Source organism: Chiloscyllium plagiosum, chromosome 48, assembly GCF_004010195.1.
Source record: "Chiloscyllium plagiosum isolate BGI_BamShark_2017 chromosome 48, ASM401019v2, whole genome shotgun sequence".
Taxonomy (NCBI): domain Eukaryota; kingdom Metazoa; phylum Chordata; class Chondrichthyes; order Orectolobiformes; family Hemiscylliidae; genus Chiloscyllium; species Chiloscyllium plagiosum.
In genome coordinates, this window is record NC_057757.1 from 2,096,956 (window position 1) to 2,122,732 (window position 25,777).

Genomic DNA, 25,777 nt, shown 5'->3' on the forward strand with positions numbered 1-25,777 from the left:
CTTTCTGGAACAATATGTTTAACCAAGGCAGTCTGTCTGCTCAGTGTCTCCCTCTCACGAACTGAAATCCATGGGTGGTGGCTAACACCCCTCCTTCAATCAATCACATCCAAAACAGATCATTTACCATCCCTGACATCTTGCCTAACAGAGTTGTGAGTGCATGGAATGTGTTGCCAGCTGAGGTGGTGGAAGCAAAGTCATTGGGGACATTTAAACAACTGCAGGACATGTACATGGATGGCAATGAGTTGAGGGGTGCGTAGGTTATTACTCTATTTTACATTAGGATTAAGTCTCAGCACAACATCGTGGGCCTAAGAAAAGTACAGCACAGAACGGGCCTTATGTTCTAAGCAGTGACTGGGCTTTCGAAATCACTTTAGGATGTGGTAAGAGCCTATTTCAAGTGCAGCCTTTCCCATACTCCTGAAGGATGAGAGGGGTGACAAAAGAAAAAAATAGGTTAAGAATGGAGTTATAGAATATGGCGGCGTATGAGTTAAAAGGTGGCTAGCAGAAATAGTGGTGCAGAGGGAATTAGGTGTAATCTGGTAGCAGGGTGCAAGAACAGGAGGACATTTATTTATCAGGAATAAGAGGAGCCTATTCCATCTGTTGTACAGAGGACAACAAACTGATTTATTCTGGCAAAGAAATCAGTAGCTTGCTTTTTGTATCAGTGCACAGTGGTATCACTGACTAGAGAAGCCAGCCTGCCGTTTCCAAGAGCCTGAGATCTTTGTGTTGTTACAACTCTGGCCTCCTGCATCTTCTTTCTCCCTTCACAACTGACGTTATAAGAAGGACCTAAATACGTTCCCTCCCTAAACTTCTCCCCTCCCTTGAGAAGCTCCTTAAAACCTATCTCTTCAATGAAGTCTGTCCTAACATCTCACTTTGTTGTAGCATGAATTTCATTTGACAACTGGTCCAATGGGATGGTTAGATTGGTTCAAGATGCTACATTGATGTAACTTGTTGTTGGCTGAAATCCTGCAGTTGCACTCACCCTTACTGGCCATGAGATGGCATCTCATACACACTGCAGGGATGGCTTCAGGGAGCTGCTGGATGAAATTGAATTTGACAGTCCCAGTTCTGTGGCTGACAGTGATTTTACAGGATAGTTCTGTGCACGGGTGCTTTCAAAACAATGTTTAATTCATTGCTCATCACTAGTCACCCTGATAACTGACCGGTATTGCATTGATGTAGCAACATATTCCAAGAAAATACTGGTGACTGAAAGCTGGTCTCGAATATGAGTAACTTGCAGGGTCGCCAACAAAGGTGGAGTGTAGAGAAGCACTGCTCCCTCACACAGAACCAGCACAGGCACAGCGGGTCGATTGGTCTCATTTGGCACTATATGTTCCCACAAAGGGGAGCAGACAGAATTCTCCAGCAAAACGCAGTCGGTAAAGGGAAATACAAATGAGCAAAGAAGAACCCATGCTAACTTTGATCTGCAATTTTTTTTTATTGATGACATACAAAACAGTACAAAAGTCAAACTCTGCAAAACACTCCCAGGCAACATGCCCAAAATACTAAGAAACAGGAAGACTCCTGACAGATGTTCCTAGCACTTGCCATAAACAGTTAACATGCTCAGTTAAAGTGTGCATTTCATTGTGAGATAGTCAGTCTAGGTCACCCCTGAACAGACTGTTCATTTTTTCAAGACTTCTGTTTGTTTGTCCAGACTTGCCATTATTGCCCCACATGAGAAATATTTCCATTGCTCTGCCCTACTCTCATAGATCAATTCCCCACCTCCCTCCCCACACAACCAAGCAGTGAAACAACAGCCCAAAAGGAAACAGAAAATGGCTCTGCTCGACTGGCTGCTTCCTGGGCGATAGTGGGTGACGGCCTAAAGCCCAATCCCACTCACCCTGGCACGGAGCATCCAGACAAGGTGCAAGTTGGTCCATTTCCCAGCCACAAGGTGAGGTCTTCGTGCTGCCAGGTCAAATCAGTGCCCCACACTGATCCTCACCCTAATCACAGTGGACGACAACGGGTCACCTCGAATGCAGGGGTGGGAGGGGCTTTGCCACTTTGAGAACACTGATGCGAGGTGGTAAGGCAGGCATGGCGGAGAATTCACTTCTGTGACAAGAAGCTTCTTTTTTTATATTAAAAATAGTACACTTCTGAAATAGGTAAAACTCCATACAACTTATTCAACAGATGAAGATCAAATAGATCTCTATGGGGATGGAGAGAGCCCCTTCGAAGTGCACGTGAACCAACTCAGTTACGATAGGGGCTATTCCACATGCAGGCTGTCCAACTGTACATTTATACTATTTGGGACCATGCATTGGAAACTAGCTGTCCTCAATACCCTGCCCGTTATTAACGTTGCACCTTTTCACTCGGCCCTTGGGAGTGGGGAATCTGCAACTTACCCTTGGCTCCTGAATCCCTACCCTGGAACCTAAACCCACCCACTCTGCCTCCTCCTTGCCCTCTGCTCCCTGTGGCTGTGAAAAAGAGAAAGCGAGAGAGGGAGCGAGAGAATTCTGTTGCTTCGTGGTCCCAAGCTCAGGGAGCCCTAGCTGTTCCCAGGAGGACCAGGTCTGGTCTAAGCTCCAGCTGCATCTCGGAAGATTGCGAAGAACAGCAATGCTGAGGGAGGCCAGCAACTCTAAAGACTTGTTACGAACATCAGTTGAAGCGAGCTGCTCTAACAATCAGCTGGCAAGACAAACAAAAAATAGTCTTTGATAATAATCAAGACACAGGTTAGAGTCGGCCCCGTTTAGCCCCCAGTCAGCCCAAACTGATGGTTATTGAAAGGGGACCTGAATCCCTGCTTTGTTGCCTGCAGCTGCTAGTTATAGGACCCCTGTCGCAGAGGGAGCCCCATCTGCAGTCAATTAAGTGCCAGCCCCAAGCACAGCTCCCTGGCCTCGACTTCAGTCAATGTTGTTTCTGGAAGCAGAGCTACGAGGTCTCCCTGCACAGGCCAAGGGTGAAACGTCATCGCCCTGGTAGCCAATTCCTGTGGTGTTTTGCTTTTGAAAGAAAGGCAAAAGAGCCAGGATTGCAGAATATGATCCATCCTTCAAAATTATCAAAACATTCCCGCGTTATTAAGACAGGAAACTTAATCTATCCGCGGCAGTGGCCCCTGATTAGAGGGAATATTGGCCTCTTGCGGATTTGTAGGCAATGGAAAACAAGGGTGAATCGTGCACCGCGGAACCTGTTTTGAAAAAAAACCACAAACATAAACAGAGTAACTTTAATCGAGTCACATGTAAACTTCTGGCGCCGGTCGGTGTTTTTCAGTTCCGTGCTCCAATGAATAGGTCACTTGTGAAATAACATACACCACTCTACAGCAAGTAGCCTTGTGCTCTCACCAAGGCAAGGTGCCCTGTTTCAACTTCAAAACCATAAAATGATAAACAGAGAGGAGATGTTTTCATTTGTAAATGAAGACCCCAGACAAGACAATGGCTATAAGATCGAATAAACAGGGAGTTCAGGGAAGGTTCACTCGGCTGATTCCTGGGACAAAGGAGGAAAGGTTCAGCAGGAGTTTCGAAGGACCAGGGGTGATCTTATTGAGACGTACAATGGGAAGGGCGAGAGGGATAGATCTCAGAATCCCTACAGTGTGGAAGCAGGCCATTGGGCCAATCAGGTACTCACTGACTCTCCAAAGAGCATCCCACCCTATTCCAGTAACCCCACTTTTCCCATGGCTAACCCACCTCATATGCACATCCCTGTCCACAATGGAACAATTTAGCATGGCCAATCCACCGCAACCTGCACATCTTTAGACTGTCAGAGGAAACATATGCAGATATGGGGAGAATCTGTGCAGAGTTTACACACAGTCTCCCGAGGCTGGAATTGAATCCAGGACCCTGGTGCTGAGAAGCACCAGAGCTAACCACTGAAGCACATGCCACCCAGTAAAGAGATGGTGAAAGGATAGGTCAGTTTCAAAATAAGGGATTTCCCCTCTCTTCGTGATCGTTAAGTCTTTGGAATTCTCTTCCCCAGAGGCCAGAGAGATTGAGTCACTGAATGCATGTGACACTGAATTAGACAGACTCTTGAATCATAAGGGAGTCAAGTTTTATTTAGGGGACATAGGGTCAGGGGGAGAGAATTGACAGGAAAATGGAGCGCAAGTCACAGGGACATCAGCTACAATCTTATTGAGTGACAGAACAGGATTGAGGGTCCCAACAGCTTCCTTCTGCTCCAAATTCTCACCCTAAATAAGAAAGCCTGGTGTATATTCCATATCATATGTTTTGTTGTTTGCAAGAGATGAAATCTCAGTTGCTGGAGGTTGGCAGAGGTGAGCGCAGGGGTGACCTGAATGTCCAGCCAATGAATTCGGCCTAGGGTCAGCATAGGAAAGGGGACACCACTTGTACTGCAGCCAACTCCTGTTCCTTTTCCTAATATTCTTATCTGATGAAATTGGGGAACTCGCTAATGCAGGGAGTGGCTGAGGTGAACAGCATCAATGGATTTAAAGGGAGTCTGAATAAACCTGCAAGGAATAGAGGGATAGGGTGATCAGTGAGATAAAGACAAATGGGTGGAATGTAAAAACCTGTCAGGCTAATATCCTTCCCTTTGCTCCCCGCTATCTGCAGAGTGCAGGAGATCCTAAACACAGGTCCAGTTTATCCATTTCAATCTAGTAATCCTACAGGGCGATCCCCATAGCTTCTACCTATTGAATACCACTCAAACTGGTCCCAAGGGTGCAGCTAATCACTGGCAAGTCAACAGAGCCCAGTGCTGAACTGAAACGAGGTAAAAGATAGAGGAAATGTTCGAGAGCTGGCCAGCATTCAAGAGGAACGTGTAACAATCAGGTTCCACTGCAGGAGGTCGCTGTTTGTATCAGTAAGCCACCAGCCTCTCAGCTGCACGGTTGGCCTTTCCAGATATCAGCATTTATTTGGAGGGGATGAGAGTGGGAATTGATTCTGCTCGGTGTGGCTGGGGAGGGTAGTTCCTTGAGAAGCTGGGCATCCTTTGTTAACTATTCAAAGAAGCTGATGAAAACTGCATCCCTCCCGCCTCCTCAAAGCTGTTTCATCCCTTGTGCAACTTTGTCCACTGATTCCCCAGTGAAGATGGGCAATAAATCCATCGTCCAATAATCACTGACCATTTAACTCTCAAAGCTTCCAGAAAATGTGTGCTTGGCAGTAGGACTGTATACGGAGACTGGGAAATTGATCAGCCAAGCTCTACACTGTCCCCCATCAAACACTCCCAGGGCAGGGACTGCACGAGGTTAGGTAAACCTGCCCCCACACTGTCTTCTTCAAACACTCCCATAACAGGTAGAACATGAAGTTAGATACAGAGTAAAGCTGCCTCTACTGAGCCCAGAAAACAGCCCCAGGGCAGGGACGGCATGGTGTGATACAGAGTACAGTTTCCTCTACTTTTTAATTAAAAGTAAAGGTCCTTCTACATTCTCCCCATCAAATACCCCCCAAGCTGCTGCAGCCTGATTCACACTGTCTGCTTAATGACAATCTACAGCACAACATCAAATCATTATCATTCTCTCCCCTCTGCCAAAGGCATTGACGTTTCGGTCACTCCCAGAGCCCAAGAGACTCTGAAAGAAAACAGAGGGTAGCCTTTACCTCATCTCTTGAAATGAGTAAAGGACAACTCGTAACTCAATCCAGAAGCCTAGAGAGAGCCGAGGATAAGTCAACCTCCCAGACATTTGCAAAAAAACAACCTAACACAAGCAAAGCAACGTTACCTCGGTCACCTGGGAGCGATTTTATTTTGTCGCAATGCACAGATGCTCCATCCTAACCTCAATGCACGTAAGGCAGTATTGAGAGTGTCAGTTAGTCCAGCTCTTACACGGAGTCGTCACTTTGAACTACCTCCCAGTGTGCTGGCCTGCGTCGCTGGGCCAGGCTGCTGGGAACAAAGCCACAACTTCATGGAGTTCTCAGCCTTGATGTTGCGGTGGGTCATCAGGATCCCATTGCCCTCGTCCTCGCTCTCGGCAGGCTCCGGGAACTTGCGCTGCCCCGAGGTGGTGGCCAGCAGGTTCATACGTGGGTGTAGGCTGCAGAAGGGGGAGCAAGCCACAGGGTCAAAGGTTCAACATGTGAGGCAAACAGTAGAATCTTGCTGAGACTGCCAACTCTTACAATAACACTGTGTGTGTAGAGTGCTTTTCAAACTGTCCTGATTAACGTACTTCACTGGGCGTGTTAAACAAACCGAAACTGAGCCACTTGAGACAACATCAGGACAGGTGACCAACAGCTTTGTCCAAAAGGTAGGTTTTAAGATGCACCTTAAAGGAGGAAGGAGGTGGAGGGATTTAGGAACAGAAGTCCAGAGCTTACAGCCCAGGTAAATGAAGGATGGCCATCAACGGTGGAGCCACAGAAACAATAGATGTGCAAAATATCAAAAAGAGGAGGGTCAGGGACGTTGGAAGACCTCGAGACTGGAAGAGGTTGTAGAGCTAGGGAGAGTGAGGCCACTAAGGGATTTTAGAACAGCATCAGAACTTTTATAATGGGCTGCCAGGCCGGGAGCAAATGTCGCTCTATGAGATTGTTGGGGAATACGATGGGATGCAAATGAAGAGGTGAACAGTCTCAGGTAAGCTCACAATACATTGGAACAAGTCAAGCCTTAAAGGTATGGATAGGGATTTCAGCTACAGATGAGCTGAGACAGGGAAGAAAATTTGCAGTGTTACTGATGGTGGAAGCTGGCAATTTTGGTTCAGAGAAAGGGAAGGCATGAGTTTAACTCGGTCAAAAATAAAACACAAGCTTTGGTGGCTCCCTGGACAGTCTAAATAAATTGCAACCCATCGACCTTGCTCAGGATCTTAGCTTCAGATCTTTCTTTTACCCCTGGGCAGGATTGCTGCACACCTCTCTCTGCATCATCACCACACCCCAAAAAAAAATGTTTCTGCTGAGTAACCAGTGCAGCTTACCTGATCCCGTTAACACAGTCCTGCTGAGTGTGAAACTGAAGAATGGGATCGAGGATGCAGTCCTTCCCCTCAGTCGGCGTTAGTGTGGTGTCCCACACAGAAACTGTTCCCTCAGTGTTCCCACTGACTACATAGCGCCCATAACTGTGCAGGAAGGAAACACCAACATCAATTCTTTGCTCAGCAAGCTCACCCAAACATTCACACGATATTAGTCAGATTGGCCTTGGAGGGTTAGTTAAAGGATAAATATTGGCCAAGACAAAATGGGGACAACTCCCCTGTCTTGTCTGGAAAGAGCCATGAGAGATTTTGTTTGCATGTCCACATTTAAGAGCATGGCTAATCAAACTGTACACTGATTTCCACCTTCCTATTTGCCCCCAGTTACCCCTGAACACACAAGTCAAGAAGCCTCCACCACTCACTAAGGAAAAGAATTTCAAAGAGGGGAAAAGAAACTCATTAGTCTTAAGTGAAAGACTCCTAATTTTAACATTGTGCCTCCTAGTTTCCCCTAAACGGAGCAAATATCTACCCCATCATCCCTACCCCACCTTCCTCCAAGAATCTTACATGCATCAAGAAACTACATCTCGTCCTTCTAAATGTCAACACATTTCGACCCAACCTGTTCAAACGTCTACCGTGCAGTGCCCCGGGTTATTTGGAAATGTCAGCACAGATCGTGTGTTCACGAATCTGGAATGGAACGCTAGCCAGTTTTATCTGCCAACATTCACCACTGAAAATTGCCATGTTCACATTCAGTGTCGCTGTCAATAGTCACAATGGACACTAGGAGTCAATCGGGAGCATATCTGTTGGTCCAAATCCCATCCACCCCATCGGTTGACCAGTGGGGCCACAGCACTGGCCATAAACACAGTGTTGAAAACTAAACTCCTAATCACTAAACGACCACTAGCAACTCTCCAAGAAAGACTGAAAGGATTACTCACACATCCAGATCAAAATACATCCTCTGATTGGTGATCGCTGAGCGGAGCATGGAGAACAGCACTTTGCCAGGCTGGCGTAGATCCCAGCACAGGATTTCGGGATCCTGAGGGAAAGGAGAAAAAAAAGAGTAGTTTGAAAACAGGCTTTTGGAAATGGAACCGAGTAAACTTCAGGGAGGTGAACCATGAATAAGTAACAGTATTCAGGGAGTCTGGCAGGTCGTCTGAAAGGATAGAAGTTGGTACCAGAGCACGATATAAAACAGATGGCTCCCCATTCACACCCAGGAACAAAGCACAGTATAGCAAAGGAGATCATTCAGTCCATAATGCCTATGCTGGCCCTGTGACGCTGCTATCCAATTAACCTCACTCTTTTTTCCCCCAGAGCTTTGCAAAAGCATGGCCTTTTGACATCTCAATCCAAATTCCTCTTGAAAATTTTGAAAAGTTCGGCTTTCAGATTACAACAATTCGCAGGGTTAATAAAAATTCTCCTTTCTTCCTCTGTTTCAGTAACTCACGTTGACTGGACAGCTGGCTTGTGGTGTAGTGATGTCAACAGCATGGGTTCAATTTCCAAACTGGTCGAGGTTCGCGTGAAGGACTCTCCTTCTCAACCTCTCCCCTGAGGTGTGGAGACCCTCAGTTAAACCACCACTAGCCAGAATTGAACAGCACAGAAACAGACCCTTTGGCCCAACTTGTACATGCTAACCAGTTTTCCTAAAGTCATTTAATCCCACTTGCCAGCATTTGGCCTATATCCCTCTATGGAGAATCTGGGGTATAGGGAGAGGTTGAATGGGCTCGGACTGTTTTCCCTGGAGGGTCGGAGGCTGAGGGGTGACCTCAGAGTTTTATAAAATCAGGAGGGACATGGAGAGGATAAATAGACAAAGTCTTTTCCCTGGGGTGGGGGAGTCCAGAACTAGAGGGCATAGGTTTAAGGTGAGAGGGGAAAGATATAAAAGAGACCCGAGGGTCAACTTTTTCACGCAGAGGGTGGTCCGTGTATGGAATGAACTGCCAGAGGAAGTGGTGGAGGCTGTTACAATTGCAACATTTAAAAGCATCTGGATGGGTATATGAATAGGAAGGGTTTGGAGGGATATGGGCCCAGGTGCTGGCAGGTGGGACTAGATTGGGTTGGGATATCTGGTCAGCATGGACGGGTTGGACCGAAGGGTCTGTTTCCATTCTGTACATCTCTGTGACTCTAAACCCTTCCTATTCATGTACTCATCCCGATGCCTTTTAAGTGTTCTAATTGTACTGACCTCAAGAGAGAGAGCGAGCTAAAGGGGAGTGAGAGAGTGATGTGCAGTGACAGTCCTCCCACCATGCTGCATGTAAAGGGTTCACTCACTCTGAGTGACAGAAGGCAATGAGCTAGTCTGAAGGAAACAGGTACAAACAGAGAACTGTCTTACTGAGTGCTGTCAATTAACCACCGTCTAAAGCAAACAAGACAAAAGGATTTCAACTCACCTGCAAAGCCAAGAATCCCAAAATTAACTGCCCAACGATCAATGCTCCACTGTTTACTCTCTATCACTGACCCAGAGACTGTTCCATATAGCTTTTATCTTATCTTGGACTCGCTTTTCATTTCATGTTACTTTGTATCTTACATTCATATTTATTTTGCAGCTAATAAGCTCAATTTTCTATTAACTCAAGAAAGCGAAATGAGATTGGCTGCTTTTGAAACATTAATTCATTTGGTCAGCGAGAAAGACATTCACAAGGGAGCGATCTTTCTAAATTATCCTTGCTCCGACCAACCCGAGGAAGCAGATTAATGAAGGAGGGAGCCAGTTTATCCTCCTCCCCTGGAAAGCTACTGCGACATCTGGTCATAACGCTCATACTCAGAGTACCTCCTGGTCCTCTCAAAGACTCCCAGCTTACCTTCCGCCCCCCAGTGTAAAGCAGGTTTCCATCGGGTGAAAATGTCACGTGTGTCACTCCTCCCTGATGGCCCTGTAAAATGGTGAGCACAGTCCCCCTGTCCCTGGAGTACAGTCCCACTGTCTTAGAGTAGGAGGCACAGGCGTACAGGTCATGCTCTGGGCTGAAGGCAATGCACGAGATGATCCCAGTCTGCCCCCGTTTCTTCACTGGAAAGAGAAAAAGAGAGAGAGAGAGAAAGGCCAGTCAGTGGAATTCTGTAGTTTTTCATTGCTGGCTGTTCACTGGAAATTGGGGGAGGGGGGGTGCTGTTCTGACAACCTTCCCACCAATGCTGACTGCATTCCCTGCACACTGGCGTACCAATCAGCTCTCCCCCCCTCTAGGATCTTGCATCATACCAAGGCTTGGTGAACCAACTTTATAGAAGGTGCTATGGACCACATGCAAAACAATCGTACAGAACTGAATATAGCCCTTTGGTTGGTCAGTCCTGTGCCAGCTGTTTGAAAAAAAACTATCCAATTAACTCTGTTCTCTTGCCCCAGGAGCAACAGAGGCTGAGGGGTGACCTTAGAGATTTATTAGGTCATGAGGGGCATGGATAGGGTAAATAGTCAACATCTTTTCCTTGGGGTGGGGGAGTACAGCACTAGTAGGCATAGGTTCAGGGTGAGAGAGGAAAGATATAAAAGGGATCTAAGGGGCAACTTTTTCACATAGAGGGTGCTGTGTGTATGGAATGAGCTGCCAAAGGAAGTGGTGGAGGCTGGTACATTTAAGCATTTAAAAGGCATCTAGATGGGTATATGAATAGGAAGGGTTTAGAAGGATATGGGCCAAGCACTGGCAAACGGGACTAGATCAGGTTAAGATATCTGGTTGGCATGGACGAATTGGAGTGAAGGGTCTGTTTCCATGCTGTACATCTGACTCTTCAAATAACCATTTGCTCCTGCTTAAGAAGCCAAGGATTCTGAGATCCCCATGATTTCTCGAAGGTCATTACAACTCCAACCAGACAGTATCTATGAAGGTACAATGCTCCGTCAGTAATGGACTGGAAGTGTCACCCTGGATTTTGTGCCTACGGAGCGGAACATTAATCTACAACTTGCAGACTTGGAGAACTGAATTCAAGATGTACTGGTATTGGAAGCAGTCCAAAGACGGTTCACTAAATGATACCTGCTCTGGAGGGACTGTCTTGTGAAGAGAGGTTGAGTAGATTGGGTCTGTACTCCTTGGAATAATGAGGAATGAGAAGAAACCTTATTGAAACATTCAAGATTCTTAGGAGACTTGACAAAATAGATGTGGTGAGGCTGTTTCCCCTTGCGGGAGAATCGAGGACCAGAACAGAAAATCTCAGAATAAAGGGTGCTTACACATTTAAAACAGAAATCAGGAGGAATTTATTTAATTTTAAAACTAACATTCTTTATCTGTTAAGGATGGGTCACTAAGTATAATCAAGGCTGAGGAAATCAAGGGATATCAGGAAAAGGCAAGAAAACAGAGTCGATGGTTAGATCATGATCTCACTGAATGGCAGAGCGGACATATATGGGCTAAATGGCCTGCTTCTATGCTTATGGATGTGATGGTCAAACAAAAAGGAACTCAAAGTCAATTGTGGGCAAGACCAGAGGGAGCAGTAAGTTTCAGCCCCACGGAATTAAATAGAACGATGGATCAAAGTAATTCCAAACTGACTCAACAACAAACTGATAAATGATCCTTCTAATCAATAAACCCTAATTCCCTCAGACCAGTTCTGAAAGAAAGCAGTCAGGCATACCCAGGGTTGGTCTCTTCTCACACTCTCGGCCTGGACGAGATACGTCGAACACCCTCACCATCTTGTCAAAGCCACAGAACAGCTGATTCCCATCGGGTGTGAAACAGAGCGAGTGAGCAGACGTCAGCTCATCCTGCAAGCAGAACATTCAAACAAACTCTACAGCCCAATTGGCAATGGCAGTTACCTCTACTGGTTGACATGCTATACATCCTCTGAGTATCAGATATATTCCACTGTCCCTTGATTACCTCCCACCTTCCATCACTTCAAATTCATCCAAAACCCTTACTCCTAATGCATTCGGTTCCATTCATTCATCACCGCAGTTCTCGACCCCTCTGATATCTTCACACTCCTACAACTCTGGGCTCTTGCACATCGTGATATCTTTTCCTTCAGCTAATCTAAATTCTGGAAATTGACTCGCTAAACTGCTCTGCTTCTCTCTTTCACAAGAACCCTTCCCTTAAAATGTAGGTTTTAAATTAAGCTTTTGCCCCAATTCTCCTCAATATCATGTTGCCATATTTTGTTATGATATCAATCAAGTGCATCATGTAACCATAACAGAAAGTGATACCTTTTGAGTGTACGCCACCTCTCATGTGTACCTGGGGGCCACTCTCTCGTAATCAACCAACTGTAAATATTAACACAAAATCAGAAATTGCTGGAAAAGCTCAGCAGGTCTGGCAGCATCTGCAGAGAGAAATCAGTTAGCACTTTAGGTCAAGTGACCCTTCTTCAGAATCTGTTTTTATTTAGTATTTAACTCACTGCCGCATCTCTTCCAGGCATGCTAGGTCTGAGGAAGGATCCAAAACGTTAACTCAGATTTCTCTTCACAGATGCTGCCAGACCTGCTGAGGTTTTCCAGCAATTTCTGTTTTCGCTTCTGATTCACAGCATCTGCAATTCTTTCGGTTTTTTATCTTGTAAATATTAGCTATCCCATTACATGAGGAATCACACAGGAATGTGACCCGCAGAGCACACTGAGTCAGCAGCTGGTCACTGGTTATAATCGGGGCTGCTTGTGCCCTCAAACTTCAACTTCAACCCTTGCACAGAATTAGAACAGCAACTCAGCAACATCACACACAACTCCATGTCCTAGGATTCCACCTGTTAAAGCTGCTGGATGTACTTGGTGGAGAAAGTTAGAAGGTTAAAGCCACCTGGGACTTACCAGGTGATTGTACGGCCGGAACGTGGCCCGTAGGTCCCCGTAGAAAGCGTCCCAGATGTGAATCGGGTTGTCGCGGCTGCTGCTGGCCAGACTGCAAAAGGAATGGCAACAGTACAGAGTTCAGAAGCCATGCTCTGACCCACTGTCTCACCTCACATTTTAGTAGTTAGAGTGGATTCACAAGGACAAAGAAACTGGCTAACAAACTAAACACGGCTGAGGTGCCGCGTGGGTATGTAAAAAGCAATGCTTTCGTATAAAGCCAACTAATAAGAAACCCACAAGTACTGGAATTGTGTACAGCACACAATGCCAACATGGCCCAGGAGGCCACCATTCAGCCCACCAAAGAGTCATATATCATGCAAACAGGCCCCTAGTTCAATTTGTCCATACCAACCAAATTTTCCAAACTAAACTAGTCCCATCTGCCCGCACTTGGCCCATATCCCTCTAAACCTCGCCTATTCATGAACTTACCTAAATGCCTTTTAAATTTTGTAACTGTACCTGCATCCACCATTTCCTCTGCTAGTTCATTCCACACACTAACCACTCTGTAAAATAAAGTTGTCCCCATGTCTGTTTTTAATGTCTCTTCTCTCACCTTAATCCTCCAACTATTTGCCCAATTTCCTTCTGAAGGCAAATTTTGACAGCATATTACAAATTGTTCAATTTTTCTCCCCTGGCCCAAATCTGTCACCTTTGGTTTTCGACCAAACTGCTATATAAACGAAAAAGAACTCTGGGCTCTGGCCTCCTGAGCAGGGTTACATATTGGGATTGAGCCCCCAATCAGTGACTGCTATCATGGAGCTTGGACTAATTTCCGATAGCAAACGAGATATTTTGGTTATGCGATGTGTTTTGTTTTGAACAGACAAAAGATAATTCATTAGGAAATAGAACTGGACAGCTACCTGCAATGTAAAAATCTCCAGGGCTGTGAAGAATGGAGGAATTGGACTGCTCTTTCAAAGGGCCAGCACAGGCACAATGGGCCGAGTGGTCTCCTTCTGTGCCATAAGTTCGCAGATTAAATAACTTTTCTCATTGCAGGAGAAACCAGTCACTTGTTTCAGTCATTCATGGTCCTTTTGCGACTGCGACATTTTATCACTCAAGGAGAACATGAATCTTTTGCCCACCTAACTATGGACCAATGAAATTGCTTGTATCAAAAGTTGCACGCTCCTGCGATGTTGATAGTGGATTAAGCACAGCAGGTAGTATGTGAGGGACCCTTAAATCCAAACATCAAAATACAATAACATTCCTGTTGTGGTTCTGTTCGCCGAGCTGGGAATTTGTGTTGCAGACATTTCGTCCCCTGTCTAGGTGACATCCTCAGTGCTTGGGAGCCTCCTGTGAAGCGCTTCTGTGATATTTCCTCCGGTGTTTATAGTGGTCTGTCCCTGCCGCTTCCGGTTGTCAGTTCCAGCTGTCTGTTGCAGTGGTCGGTATATTGGGCCCAGGTCGATGTGCTTATTGATTGAATCTGTGGATGAGAGCCATGCATCTAGGAATTCCCTGTCTGTTCTCTGTTTGGCTTGTCCTATAATAGTAGTGTTGTCCCAGTCGAATTCATGTTGCTTGTTGTCTGCGTGTGTGACTACTAAGGATAGCTGGTGGTGTTCATGGATGCGGATCGTTAGCTGTCTTCCTGTTTGTTCTATGTAGTGTTTTGTGCAGTCCTTGCATGGGATTTTGTACACTACATTGGTTTTGCTCATGCTGGATATCGGGTCCATCGTTCTGGTGAGTTGTTGTCTGAGAGTGGCTGTTGGTTTGTGTGCTGTTATGAGTCCTAGTGGTCGCAGTAGTCTGGCTGTCAGTTCGGAAATGCTCTTGATGTATGGTAGTGTGGCTAGTCCTTTGGGTTGCGGCATGTCCTCGTTCCGTTGTCTTTCCCTTAGGCATCTGTTCATGAAATTGTATTTGCCAAAAACGGATACCCGCGCAATTTCATCAACAGATGCAAAGGGAAAGACAACGGAACGAGGACATGCCGCAACCCAAAGGACTAGCCACACTACCATACATCAACAGCATTTCCGAACTGACAGCCAGACTACTGCGACCACTAGGACTCATAACAGCACATAAACCAACAGCCACTCTCAGACAACAACTCACCAGAACGATGGACCCGATATCCAGCATGAGGAAAACCAATGTAGTGTACAAAATCCCATGCAAGGACTGCACAAAACACTATATAGAACAAACAGGAAGACAGCTAACGATCCGCATCCATGAACGCCAACTAGCTACGAAACGACACGACCAGATAGCCTTAGTAGCCACACACTCAGATGACAAGCAACATGAATTCGACTGGGACAACACTACTATTATAGACAAGCCAAACAGAGAACAGCCAGGGAATTCCTAGATGCATGGCACTCATCCACAGATTCAATCAATAAGCACATCGACCTGGACCCAATATACCGACCACTGCAACAGACAGCTGGAACTGATAACAGGAAGCGGCAGATTCAAGCCACTATAAATGCCAGAGGAAACATCACAGAAGTGCTTCACAGGAGGCTCCCAAACACTGAGGATGTCACCTAGACAGGGGACGAAACGTCTACAACACAAATTCCCAGCTCGGCGAACAGAACCACAACAACGAGCACCCGAGCTACAAATCTTCTCACAAACTTTGAACAATAACATTCTGCACTTACAAACAGGTCTCAGGAGCCATCGATGACATGATTGGGTACCAGCAATAATCGTATATGGTATCTCCCTCAGACATACGCAAGACAGCACTCTGCAAATTTATCCACAAGAGGTAAGATCAATAGCAAAGGAACCAAAGGGGAGATGAGAACTTAGCTTATTTTTTAGAAAATTGTTTTGATTTGTTGAGGTGTGGAATGCACAGAGGAAGGTTTAACATAGCTTTAAAAAAATGGAATTGGATCAATACTTTAAAGGAAAAATGTTGCAAGGGCAGTGAACAGGGAGAGAGTGGAACTAATCAGAATACTCTTTCAGGTACAATGGATCAAAAGACAAGTTACTTTTCATAGCTCCTTTGATATTCTAAACTGCCCCACAAGTATATTATCAAGCCAGATTTGACATCCATGTATGGAGATATTACAAAAGGTTGGTTAAAAAGATAGGTTTTAAGGAATACTTTAGTAAAGGAGAAAGTCATTGAAAAGATTACCACTGAGCAAGTATGCAACCCGACTAGCTGTATAGATATTGTGGCTATAAAAGGTCACAAGATGGGAATTCTGCAATGACTAATTGACCTCCTAACTCCAAAAAGCCTATCCACTATCTAAAGGAGTGTGAAGGAATACTCCCTGCTAGCTTGGAAAGGTGCAGCTCCAACAACATAAGAAGCTTGACACCAATCAACCGAGTTGATTAGCACCACATCTAACTACCTCAATCTTCACATCCTCCACTAGCGACGCTCAGTAGCAGCAACGTGTGCCATTGACAAGACGCATTGCTGCAACTTGTCAACCCTTCTTCGAGCACCTCTTCCAAAACCATGACACCAACCATCTCAAAGGACAAGGGCAGCAGATGAACTGGAATGACAATCACCAGCAGCCAGTCTCCCTCCAACCCACACATCAATCTGACTTTGAACCTCCTTCACTGCTTTTGAGCCAAATTCCTGAAATCCCCTGTTTGACTGTACTGTGCACATACCTACAGCTTAAGGACTCCTGCAGTTCAAGGCAGCTCTCCACAACCTTCTCAAAGAGTAATCGGGGTGGGCAATAAATGCTGGACTAACCAGAAATGCCTACATCATGAAGAAAATAGTTTTCAGGAAAAACTGCCATGTATTTTTATTCACATAAAAGATGAGCAGGAATCTGGTCACTTGAATCTACTCTGCTATTCAATGTGACCATGGTCGATTAACTCCCTCCACACCACTTTCTCCTCAGCTCAGTCTGAAATTACAGCTTCTTGTGCCCTCCTCTTTTGGAGTGCTAGCCTCTCAGCGCTCCCAGCCAAGCCTTCTGGAAATATTTTAAATGCATCAAATGAGAAACCCCACTACATAAACTTTCTACAGTTAAAACAGGGGAGTGCCTCATAGCATCCAAAAAAAACACTTGCCTCACTGGCAGAAACAACTCTACTTATTCAAGAGCTTGAGTACATTGGTTGCAGGAATGAGAGATGACGATTAAAATTCAGAAGCATTGCAGGCAGCCTGGTTTGGCATCTTCAATTCCTAAATGTACCATGGAGCACCTAGCACCACATAAATCTAGCAATTTTCATATGTCTTGAATGGGAATAGTCATCTCCCAAAGCTCCTGTATTAGGGGCTGTGCTGGGAATCCCACCAAAATGCATCTATAACGCACAATGACAATCCCTTATTTAAGGTGACAGGACCTTTCTACAGTAATCCAAGATAATACCTACAGTTTAGAGCTGGCACAAATGCACACGTTATAAACAAGTTGGAAAAAGGACATCGGAATTTGTCGGGCTCATGACATTCAACCGTGATCAAATAACTCAGAGATAAAGACGCACTGAGGGCTGGAATTAAACCCCACTCTGACAGGAAGTGGTTATGCTTCAGAAGGGCAAGACATTTGGGATTGGTGTGAGATCTCGTTTTTGCAAATCCCTCTCACTGTAAACACCGAGAGCAGTGCAAGCGGGTCAAAGAAATAGATACCATTTCTGAGAGGTCAGCCAACTCCCCGCTATACAGCTCAGAAGGGAGGTTAAAGATCCGCAGTGTATTGTCAGCACTGTTGGTCAGAATGCAAGAACCATCCGGTGCCCTGAGATAAAACACATGACAAGTCAGTAAAAGAAAAGGTGCTTCTACTCACCGCGATTCACAGCAAAACAAACTTGGGAAATGAGCCACTTAGACAAGCTCATTCAAGTGAAAGAACATAAAAATCAATCTGCTTTATGAGCTACAGTAACCATTGCTGTGTGATGCCATCAACTGTTCTGAACTGTACCAATGGAGTATCTTAACTTTCGACAATCAAGAGTTGATTTGATCTCTGTACTGTTATAAGGCAGACAGGGTGAAACTATTTCTGCTGGTTGGGGAGTCTGGGGTTAGAGGGCAAAGTTAAAAAACTAGTGCCAGCCCTTTCAGGAGTGAACTTCAACACAAAGAGCTATTGATGTCTGGAACTCCCATCTACAAGCAGCAACTGGTGCTGGATCAATTGTTAATTTTAACTCTGAGATTGACAGATTTTTGTTAACCAGAGGCGCTGATATAAAGATACGGGGGCAAAGGGGGGTAACATGGAGTTTGAACACAGGGCAGCATGATCTCACCAGATCGCAGAATACGCCAAGGAATTCACTGGCCTCTTACTGTACCCGGGTGTCTCAGGGTTCCAGAGGAGATCAGCCTAGCCTGCTGGCATACAGCAAGCACAGAATTCTCACTGCTAAATTCCAAACCAACCCACTGGGGAGGATGTGCAAAAGACCACTGGAGTGGAGGACTACAGAGCCCAAGAGTTGTATAGGGCTTGTGAAACTTACAGGGAGAGGCACCTGACACCAATAGACACAGCTCTCCACTCAAGCCACAAACAAGGTGCGAGCCACAGGGAATCTGGGATAATATCATTTGGCCAATGACTGTTGCTGGACTGACAGCCCCCAAATTAGCTGATCACTGTTAACAACAGGCAAGTCCAGGGAGGAGAACAAAATCTGTACAGATTCTGGATATGAACAGAAAAGCAAACAATCAGAGTCATAGTGCCCAGAAACAGACCCTTCGATCCAACTAGCCCATGCTGACCATGTTCCCAAATTAAACTAGTCTCACTTGCCAGTGTTTGTCTCATATCCCTCCAAACCTTGCCTATTCATGAACTTATCCAAATGTCTTTTAAACATTTTAACTGTACCTGCATCCACCATCTCCTCCGGTAGTTCATTGCACATAAGAACAACCCTCTGTATAAAAACATTGTCCCTCATGTTCTTTTTAAAACTTTCTCCTCTCACCATAAAAATATATCCCTTAGTTCTGAACTCTCCCATGCCAGGGAAAAGACCCCTGACATTCACCTTATCTAAGCCCCTCATGATTTTATAAACCTCAATAGGTTATGGGTCAGGAAAAGATCAAAACTCCCCCTAAAATCAGATAAGTCTCACCCCGTCTTTACACAAGACTGTGATTTCTTAACTTTTTTATGCCTTTTATTTGAGAAACTTCCAAGACTTTTCCAGGTTTTCCTGCACCCTGCACTCACCATTTACAGCCCTTCAGGAAGTTTTCCACTGTTCTTGAGTACTCCTTCCACGCACCTGAGAGAAGGTGAGGTGCTTGGGTGAAATCATATCCGATCTGACTGAAAAGCAGCAGAAAGTGCAGACACATCAGAACTATAGGGTAATTAGCAGCGTATGGGTAAAGCACTGCGGACAATGTAACCCCTGCCAGTCAGTGTAAGCACGTGAAGTGCAGTGAAGTCTGGTGGCAGGGTTGAGAGTGCGCCTGTGAAAAACAGAAACACCAACCAGTACCATTCTGGATTGTACTGAGTGACTATGTTCTCTGGAAAGAGCATTACGATACTAGGGGAGTACTGAGTATTGTCATCAGCTGTGGCTTTACCTTCTGAGTCAGACAGTCACAGGTTTCCATCGGGGGGCATGAGCACAAAAATCCAGGTGACAGTGTCTGTGCCAGTGCTGAGGAAGGTGCTGCAACTGCTGTATTCCAGAGGAGACATCAAACCAAAGCCCTGTCTGCCCTTTCAGGTGGGCCTAGACAGTCCCAATGAAAGGCCACAATTTGAGAGCTCTCCCCAGTGTCCCTGGGCCGACAATAAAGCAGATCAACTGGCCTTTATCAAATTGCTGTTTGTAGGAACTTATGCACAAGTTGTAGTTTGTGCTTACAGCACTTCTTACGTTGCAAGAAGGGTCTACACTTCAGAAGACTACCTGTAAAGCTAGGGCATGAGAGGGGCTACAAAAATATAGTTCAAGGCTGCAGTTCACCATCACCTGAAGGGTACATACAGACAGGCAGTCAGGCAGTCAATGTTAGCTTTGCCAGCAACACACACATTCTTTGAACGAAAGTGAAGTCCTTCAATAGAAAGGAAAAAAAGTCAAAATTTATAACTCCAGACAATATCCAGTCTCTTCCACTGGAATCGAAACAACAATTGGTGCCATGGGCTACAGGGGCTGTTTTATGACGAGCAGCCTACATTTCTGCGGTGTGGTAAAACAAGAGGTGATCTCATTGAGATCTACAAGGTTTTAAATGGATTTGACAGAATATGCGCGAGGAGATCATTTCTGCTGGTTGGGGAACCTAAAAGATGAAGGACACAACGTCTGGTTAAGGGAATGATCATTTAGGACTGAGATGAGAGGAAACATCTTCACTCAGAGTAGGATGAACTTTTGGAATTCTCTTCTCAAGAGGGTTGTGGCTGTTTCATCATTGGATATATTGAAGGCTGGGATTGATGGATTTTTGGTGTCTCAGGGAATCAGGCAGGAAAGCCAAAGGTAGATCACTGGCGATAATTTTACTGAAAGCATAGGCAGGACTACTCCTGAACTTTTTTGTGTTCTTAAATTTCATGGACAAACCATTTCACACATGAAATGGTCTATCATGGAGAGGTTTGCCAATGCATTCAGAATTGTACAACTGATGTGGAGTTACTTACTAATAAACGCCTTCGCTGCACTGCTCTGCCCAGCTCTCACTTGCTTGCTCGGTCTCCGTTTCACTCTTGCCATTTGCATCTGGCTCCAGTGGATCAGGAAGACATTCAGATTCATGCCCTCCACTCATCTTCTCTGCCAGTTTGAGCAACTCAGAGCCTGAGTCGCCTGAAGGGCTGTCCAGGTTAGAGACCATAGAAGGGTCAGAGGCCTTTGGAGGGTCAGAGGTTGGCAGGACATCACTCCCTTCCAAACTTTCAGCTGAGTTCGCAGCTAGAGGCAGTGGTAAATCACCGATTCCGACCCGGGCAACCTTGGCCAGGGGCTCACTGTCTCCTCCACCTCGCCTCTCAGAGTCACTGGCCTGTTCCGCCAGCCCAGGCTGATCGGTCAGGGGATCCACTGCACTGTCGCCCTCTTGGGCTGATTCCACGCCAGGCTCCGCCATCCAGTCCGTCGCCATGGCTTTCACAACAGTCAGATACCTTCGGTGCTACACGGGTAGCGCTTTTTAAAGTTTCTCGTACGGTGCCTGGCAGCTGGGCGCTGGCACACTGTGGAGGCCTTGTGACGGAGCGCTGTATTCATCACAACAGCCAATGGTGCTGTGGGAATGAGATCCGAATGTCACAAACGCTGCTGAAAACAATGTAAAGTTCGGAATTAGAGAACACATTTGCATATACAAACAGCTAAAAGGTCAAAACTGCTCCCAACCTAGCGACTAAATATGAAGTCAGATAAAATCATCTGAGGTATTGATAAGGTGAACATCTTTACCCTAGGGTGGGGGAGTTCAAAACTAGAGGGCATTGGTTTAAGGCGAGAGGGAAAAGATTTAAAAGCAATCAGAGGGGAAACATTTTCCGCACAGAAGGTGGTGCATATACGGAATGAACTGCCAGTGGAAATGGTAGATGCAGATACAGTTACAACGTTTCAAAGACAGTTAAACAGGTAGATGAATGGGAAAGGGATGTGGGCCAAATGTTTAGAGGGATGTGGGCCAAACAAGAGCAAATGGGATTGTTTAGTTTGGGAAAACTGGTCAACTTGGGTGATTTGGGCCAGACTGAGGTGTACACCACCTTCAGGATGAAAGTTTCCTGGCCATCAGAAGCTGGGATCCGTCATAATTTCACCCTTGTCTCAGAATGGTGTTTCTTTGCAACATCCACCTGCCTTGGCTTCTTCCTTGTTGAGTAAGTAAGTTTGCAGATGACATCAAAATTGGAGGTGTAGTGGACAATGAAAAAGGCTACCTCAGATTACAATGGGATCATGATCAGATGGGCCCACGAGCTGAGAAGTGTTGGATGGAGTTTAAATTAGATAAATGCAAGGTGCTGCATTTGGGGAAGCAAATCTTAGCAGGACTTATACACTTAATGGTAAGGTCCTAGGGAGTGTTGCTGAACAGAAACCTTGGAGTGCATGTTCATAGCTCCTTGAAAGTAGAGCTGCAGGTAGATAGGATAGTGAAGGTGGTGTTTGGTATATTTTTCTTTATTGGTCAGAATATTGCATACAGGAGTGGGGAGGTCATGTTGCAACTGTACAGGACATTGGTTAGGTCACTTTTGGAATATTATGTGCAATTCTGGTCTCCTTCCTATCGGAAGGATGTTGTGAAGCTTAAAAGGGCTCAGAAAAGATTTACAAGGATGTTGCCAGAGTTGGAGGATTTGAGCTATGGGGGAGGTTGAATAGGCTAGGGCTGTTTTCCCTGGAGCGTCGGAGGCTGAGGGGTGACCTTATAGAGGTTTATAAAATCATGAGGGCATGGATAGGATAAATAGACACGTTCTTTTCCCTGGGGTGGGGGGAGATCAGAACTACAGGGCATAGGTTTAGGGTGAGAGGGGCAAGATATAAAAGAGACCCAAGGGGCAACGTTTTCACACAGAGGGTGGTGTATGTGTGCAATGAGCTTCCAGAGGAAGTGGTAGAGGAAGGTACAATTGCAACATTTAAAAGGCATCTGGATGGGTATATGAATAGAAAGGGTTTGGAGGGATGTGGGCTGGGTGCCGACAGGTGGGACTAGATTGGGTTGGGATATCTAGTCAGCGCGGACAAGTTGGACCGAAGGGTCTGTTTCCGTGCTGTATATCTCTATGACTCTAAGTCCACTTGCTCAACAAATAAACCAATCCGAGGGGACAGTTCCTCCAATTTACCCTACAAAATCCTCTGATCAACCTAATTAGATAGCCCCTAATCTTTAAATCGAATCACTACAACCCCTCCTCACTGGCGTGGCCTCTGGTTTGAGAGTTAAGTTGATGACAGAATAAATGCATTTGGCCTTTGTTCTCTGGAGTTTGGAAGAATGGGAGATGATCACATTGAAGCATCCAAGGTTCTGAAGGGTTTTGACAGGGTAAACATAGAGGCTGTTTCTGCTGGTCAGGGAATCCACAACACAGGGTGGAGAGGTAGTGGTGGGGCACTGTCTCAGGATAATGATTTGATCCTTTATATGAACTGAAACAGCCAATTCAGCCCCTCCAGTCTGTTCTGCCATTCAATGAGATTATGGCTGATTTTTAGTCAAATTGCATTGGCTCATATCCCTTAATATCTTTTGCTTAACAAAAAAAAAATCTATATCAGATTTAAAATTAACAACTGATGTAACATCAACTACCAGTTCTGGAAGAATGTTCCAAATCTCTACAACTGAGATGAGGAGAAATTTCTTCATTTAGAAGGAGTCTTTGGAATGCTGTCCCCCAGAAGATTATGAATGCTCCTTCACTGAATGTATTTAAGACTGAGATAGCCAGTTTTTAGTCTCTCAGGAAGTTTAGAGATATGGGGAGTGGGCCAATAAGTGGATTTTGGAATAGATCATCAGACACGGTCACATTGAACTGTGCAGCAAGAATCCATTTGCACCTTGATCTTTTATTAGAAGATTTAACAAAACTGAAGGAAAAGTTCCAACACATGGAGAATCTCAGATTGTTCTCCTTGGAGTACAGGAGTGAAGTTGTAATGCAAATGATGACGGAGTTTTCACTGGGAGGGATTAGGAAAAAATTATTCTGCGAGCAGGACAGCTGGTAACCAGAACTCAAACTCAAGGAAACAGGCAAAAGAGCAAGAGGGAGGATTCAGGAAAGGTGGGAGGTGGTTATTTTGGGACATGAATACCCAGTACGAACCAAACTGCCCATTTAAATCTTATGAAAGATCTATATGAAAAGCTACAGAATGAAGATAGTGTCACCTACCCTTTGTACGCAGAGGCCTTCTAGCAGGACCCACAATGTCACAACGGGGGCGAATCAGCCAGAGATTTGTTCCAACAGCAAGACAAATGCCTGTAGGACAACAATGAATTGTGTCAGGCACTTAGCGTAAAAGGGTAAGGGACTTCTAATGAAAGATTGAAAGAGCTCTCCTGACAGCCCTGATACCTTCAAGAAGATGATTTACCTCAAGACTTTTTTAAAAAAATTGAACTTAAACGCAGATCATGAAAATATTTTTTGCACCCGGCCAAGCAATCAGAAAGGCTAATGTAATTTTAGCCTTTATAAGAGGAGGAATAGCATATAAACAAGAGACTTGTTAAAACCATACACTCCTGGTTGGTCTCCATCTGGAATGTGGACAGCAGTTCTGGAACTTAGAATGGATAAGGCACACACATTCACCAGAATGCTACCAGGGCTCCAACATTAGACTGTGCAAAGAAAACACAAACTGATTGTGTTTCCTGGAATATACATGGCTGAGGGTGAGCTGATTGCACTTTTAGGATTTTTGAAAGGAATCAGAGTAGAAAGATGCAAAGTTTCCTACTTGCTTGAGAGTCTACGACAATCAGACTTAGCCTCAAAATTACAGCCAAAGTTTTAGCTTCCAAAATCAGTACAATCCAAAACAAGTCAAAAATCCGTTTTCAGAAGTTAGGAAATACTTCTTCATTCACTGGGTGGTAGAAGCATTGAATTTTCTCCCGCCAAAATCAGGAGATGCTAAGTGGAATTTGTCATTTTAAATTCTGAAATTGATTACTTTATGCAAGACAAGGGCGATAAAACAACACGGAGGCAACACGGTTGGTTCAAGACCTGATGCCGATTAGCCATTCTCCTGATGAATAGCCAACAGCTATTTGTAAAAATGCACCAAATTCCAGACTGGGTGAGGGCCGGGGGCAGGTTTGGAAGGGTTTCTGGATACCCAAATTTTGAGTGTTGGCTCAAAACCCTAAACAATCATGGGGACTGGAAGGAGATTCTTAAAACCCCTGAAGCTCACGATTGGGTGGGTTCCTTGAAACCCCAGATAGTGAGGGAGGGTTTGCCCTGAAGCCCAAGATTAAGGGAGGGGCCTCTTGGAACCCTATATAATGGGGGGCTGCCTTGAAACCCCAGATATGTCGTGGGAGTGGGGGTGTCCTGAAGCCGAAGATTGGGGGTCCTTGAAACACCAGATAGTGAGGGGGCTACCCTGAAGCCCAAGGAGAGAGGGGATTCCTTGAAACGGCAGGTGCGGGTTGAGGTACACAGTCTCCGGAGCCCTGGGAGGCGCTGAGTGACCTGCCTGTGCAGGTGAGTGGTGGGAGGGGTGGGGGGAACGGGTCGATCAGTCACTCCGCGGAGGAAGCGGGAGCCGGAGCCAGAGCCAAGGCCATCTCCTCCACCTTCTCCCTGAGCTGCAGCTTCACACAATCACCGCCGGGGCCGCCGCCATGTTGGTGAGGTCAAAGACGCCGCTATCGCGAGAGCGAACATTCCCCGCCCCCTGAAACTCCAGCAACCTTAAATTTCCTTCATTTTCCCTTTAAAAAAAAACAAAACCCTCCACTTGGGGTTGCTCCTTTTACATCGTGACACCATTTGTGTGTGGTGGGTGAAGGGGAGTCTCATCCTATTAAAACCACTTCAGGAAACTGCACTTACATAGCGCCTTCGACGCCATAAACTATTTTCTACTTCCTTCCTCCATAACAACAAATGCTGGAGATCACAGCGAGTCAGGCGGCATCCATAGAGAGAGAGAACAAACCAACGTTTCGAATCTACATGACTCCTCATCAGACCATCTGCAGTAATTTGCTCCTACCCGAAATACCTCCCTCATTTCCCTTAACAAAAACTAAAAACCTCGCTGGGTTCCGAGGGGGTTACTGCTTTCAGACGCTAGCGACCTGACATCGAGGTAAAAACAATGACTGCAGATGCTGGAAACCAGATTCTGGATCA

The 25,777-nt window shown here is 45.5% G+C and overlaps 1 protein-coding gene across 5 annotated transcripts; it reads right to left on the reverse strand.

The window, feature by feature from the left end:
- Positions 1-1,463: 1,463 nt before the first annotated feature.
- Positions 1,464-25,771, reverse strand: wrap53 (WD repeat containing, antisense to TP53). 5 transcript variants are annotated; one of them, XM_043683451.1, is made up of 12 exons: positions 25,679-25,771; positions 23,795-23,884; positions 20,558-21,194; positions 19,118-19,216; positions 17,551-17,659; positions 15,560-15,648; positions 12,861-12,951; positions 11,669-11,801; positions 9,868-10,076; positions 7,954-8,057; positions 6,992-7,135; positions 1,464-6,097 (listed from the first exon to the last, which is right to left on the reverse strand). In XM_043683451.1, the coding sequence occupies exons 3-12, from the start codon at positions 21,016-21,018 to the stop codon at positions 5,896-5,898; spliced, it is 1,641 nt and encodes a 546-aa protein (XP_043539386.1). In that variant the 5' UTR covers positions 21,019-21,194; positions 23,795-23,884; positions 25,679-25,771; the 3' UTR covers positions 1,464-5,895. The 5 variants fall into 5 exon arrangements, with proteins under 5 accessions (XP_043539386.1, XP_043539383.1, XP_043539384.1 ...); XM_043683448.1 differs by having other exon boundaries at positions 25,475-25,771; XM_043683449.1 differs by lacking the exon at positions 25,679-25,771 and adding an exon at positions 25,216-25,356.
- Between the last annotated feature and the right edge of the window lie 6 nt (positions 25,772-25,777).

Excerpts from the sequence above, each read along its gene's own strand:
- wrap53 (XM_043683451.1), bottom strand. The coding sequence starts at position 21,018 with ATGGCGACGGACTGGATGGCGGAGCCTGGCGTGGAATCAGCCCAAGAG. Across the intron at positions 17,660-19,117 it reads TTCCTGAAGGGCTGTAAATG|GGCACCGGATGGTTCTTGCA; the intron begins GTGAGTGCAGGG and ends GTTTTATCTCAG. Across the intron at positions 15,649-17,550 it reads TGGCTGACCTCTCAGAAATG|AGTGCTGTCTTGCGTATGTC; the intron begins GTATCTATTTCT and ends ATAAATTTGCAG.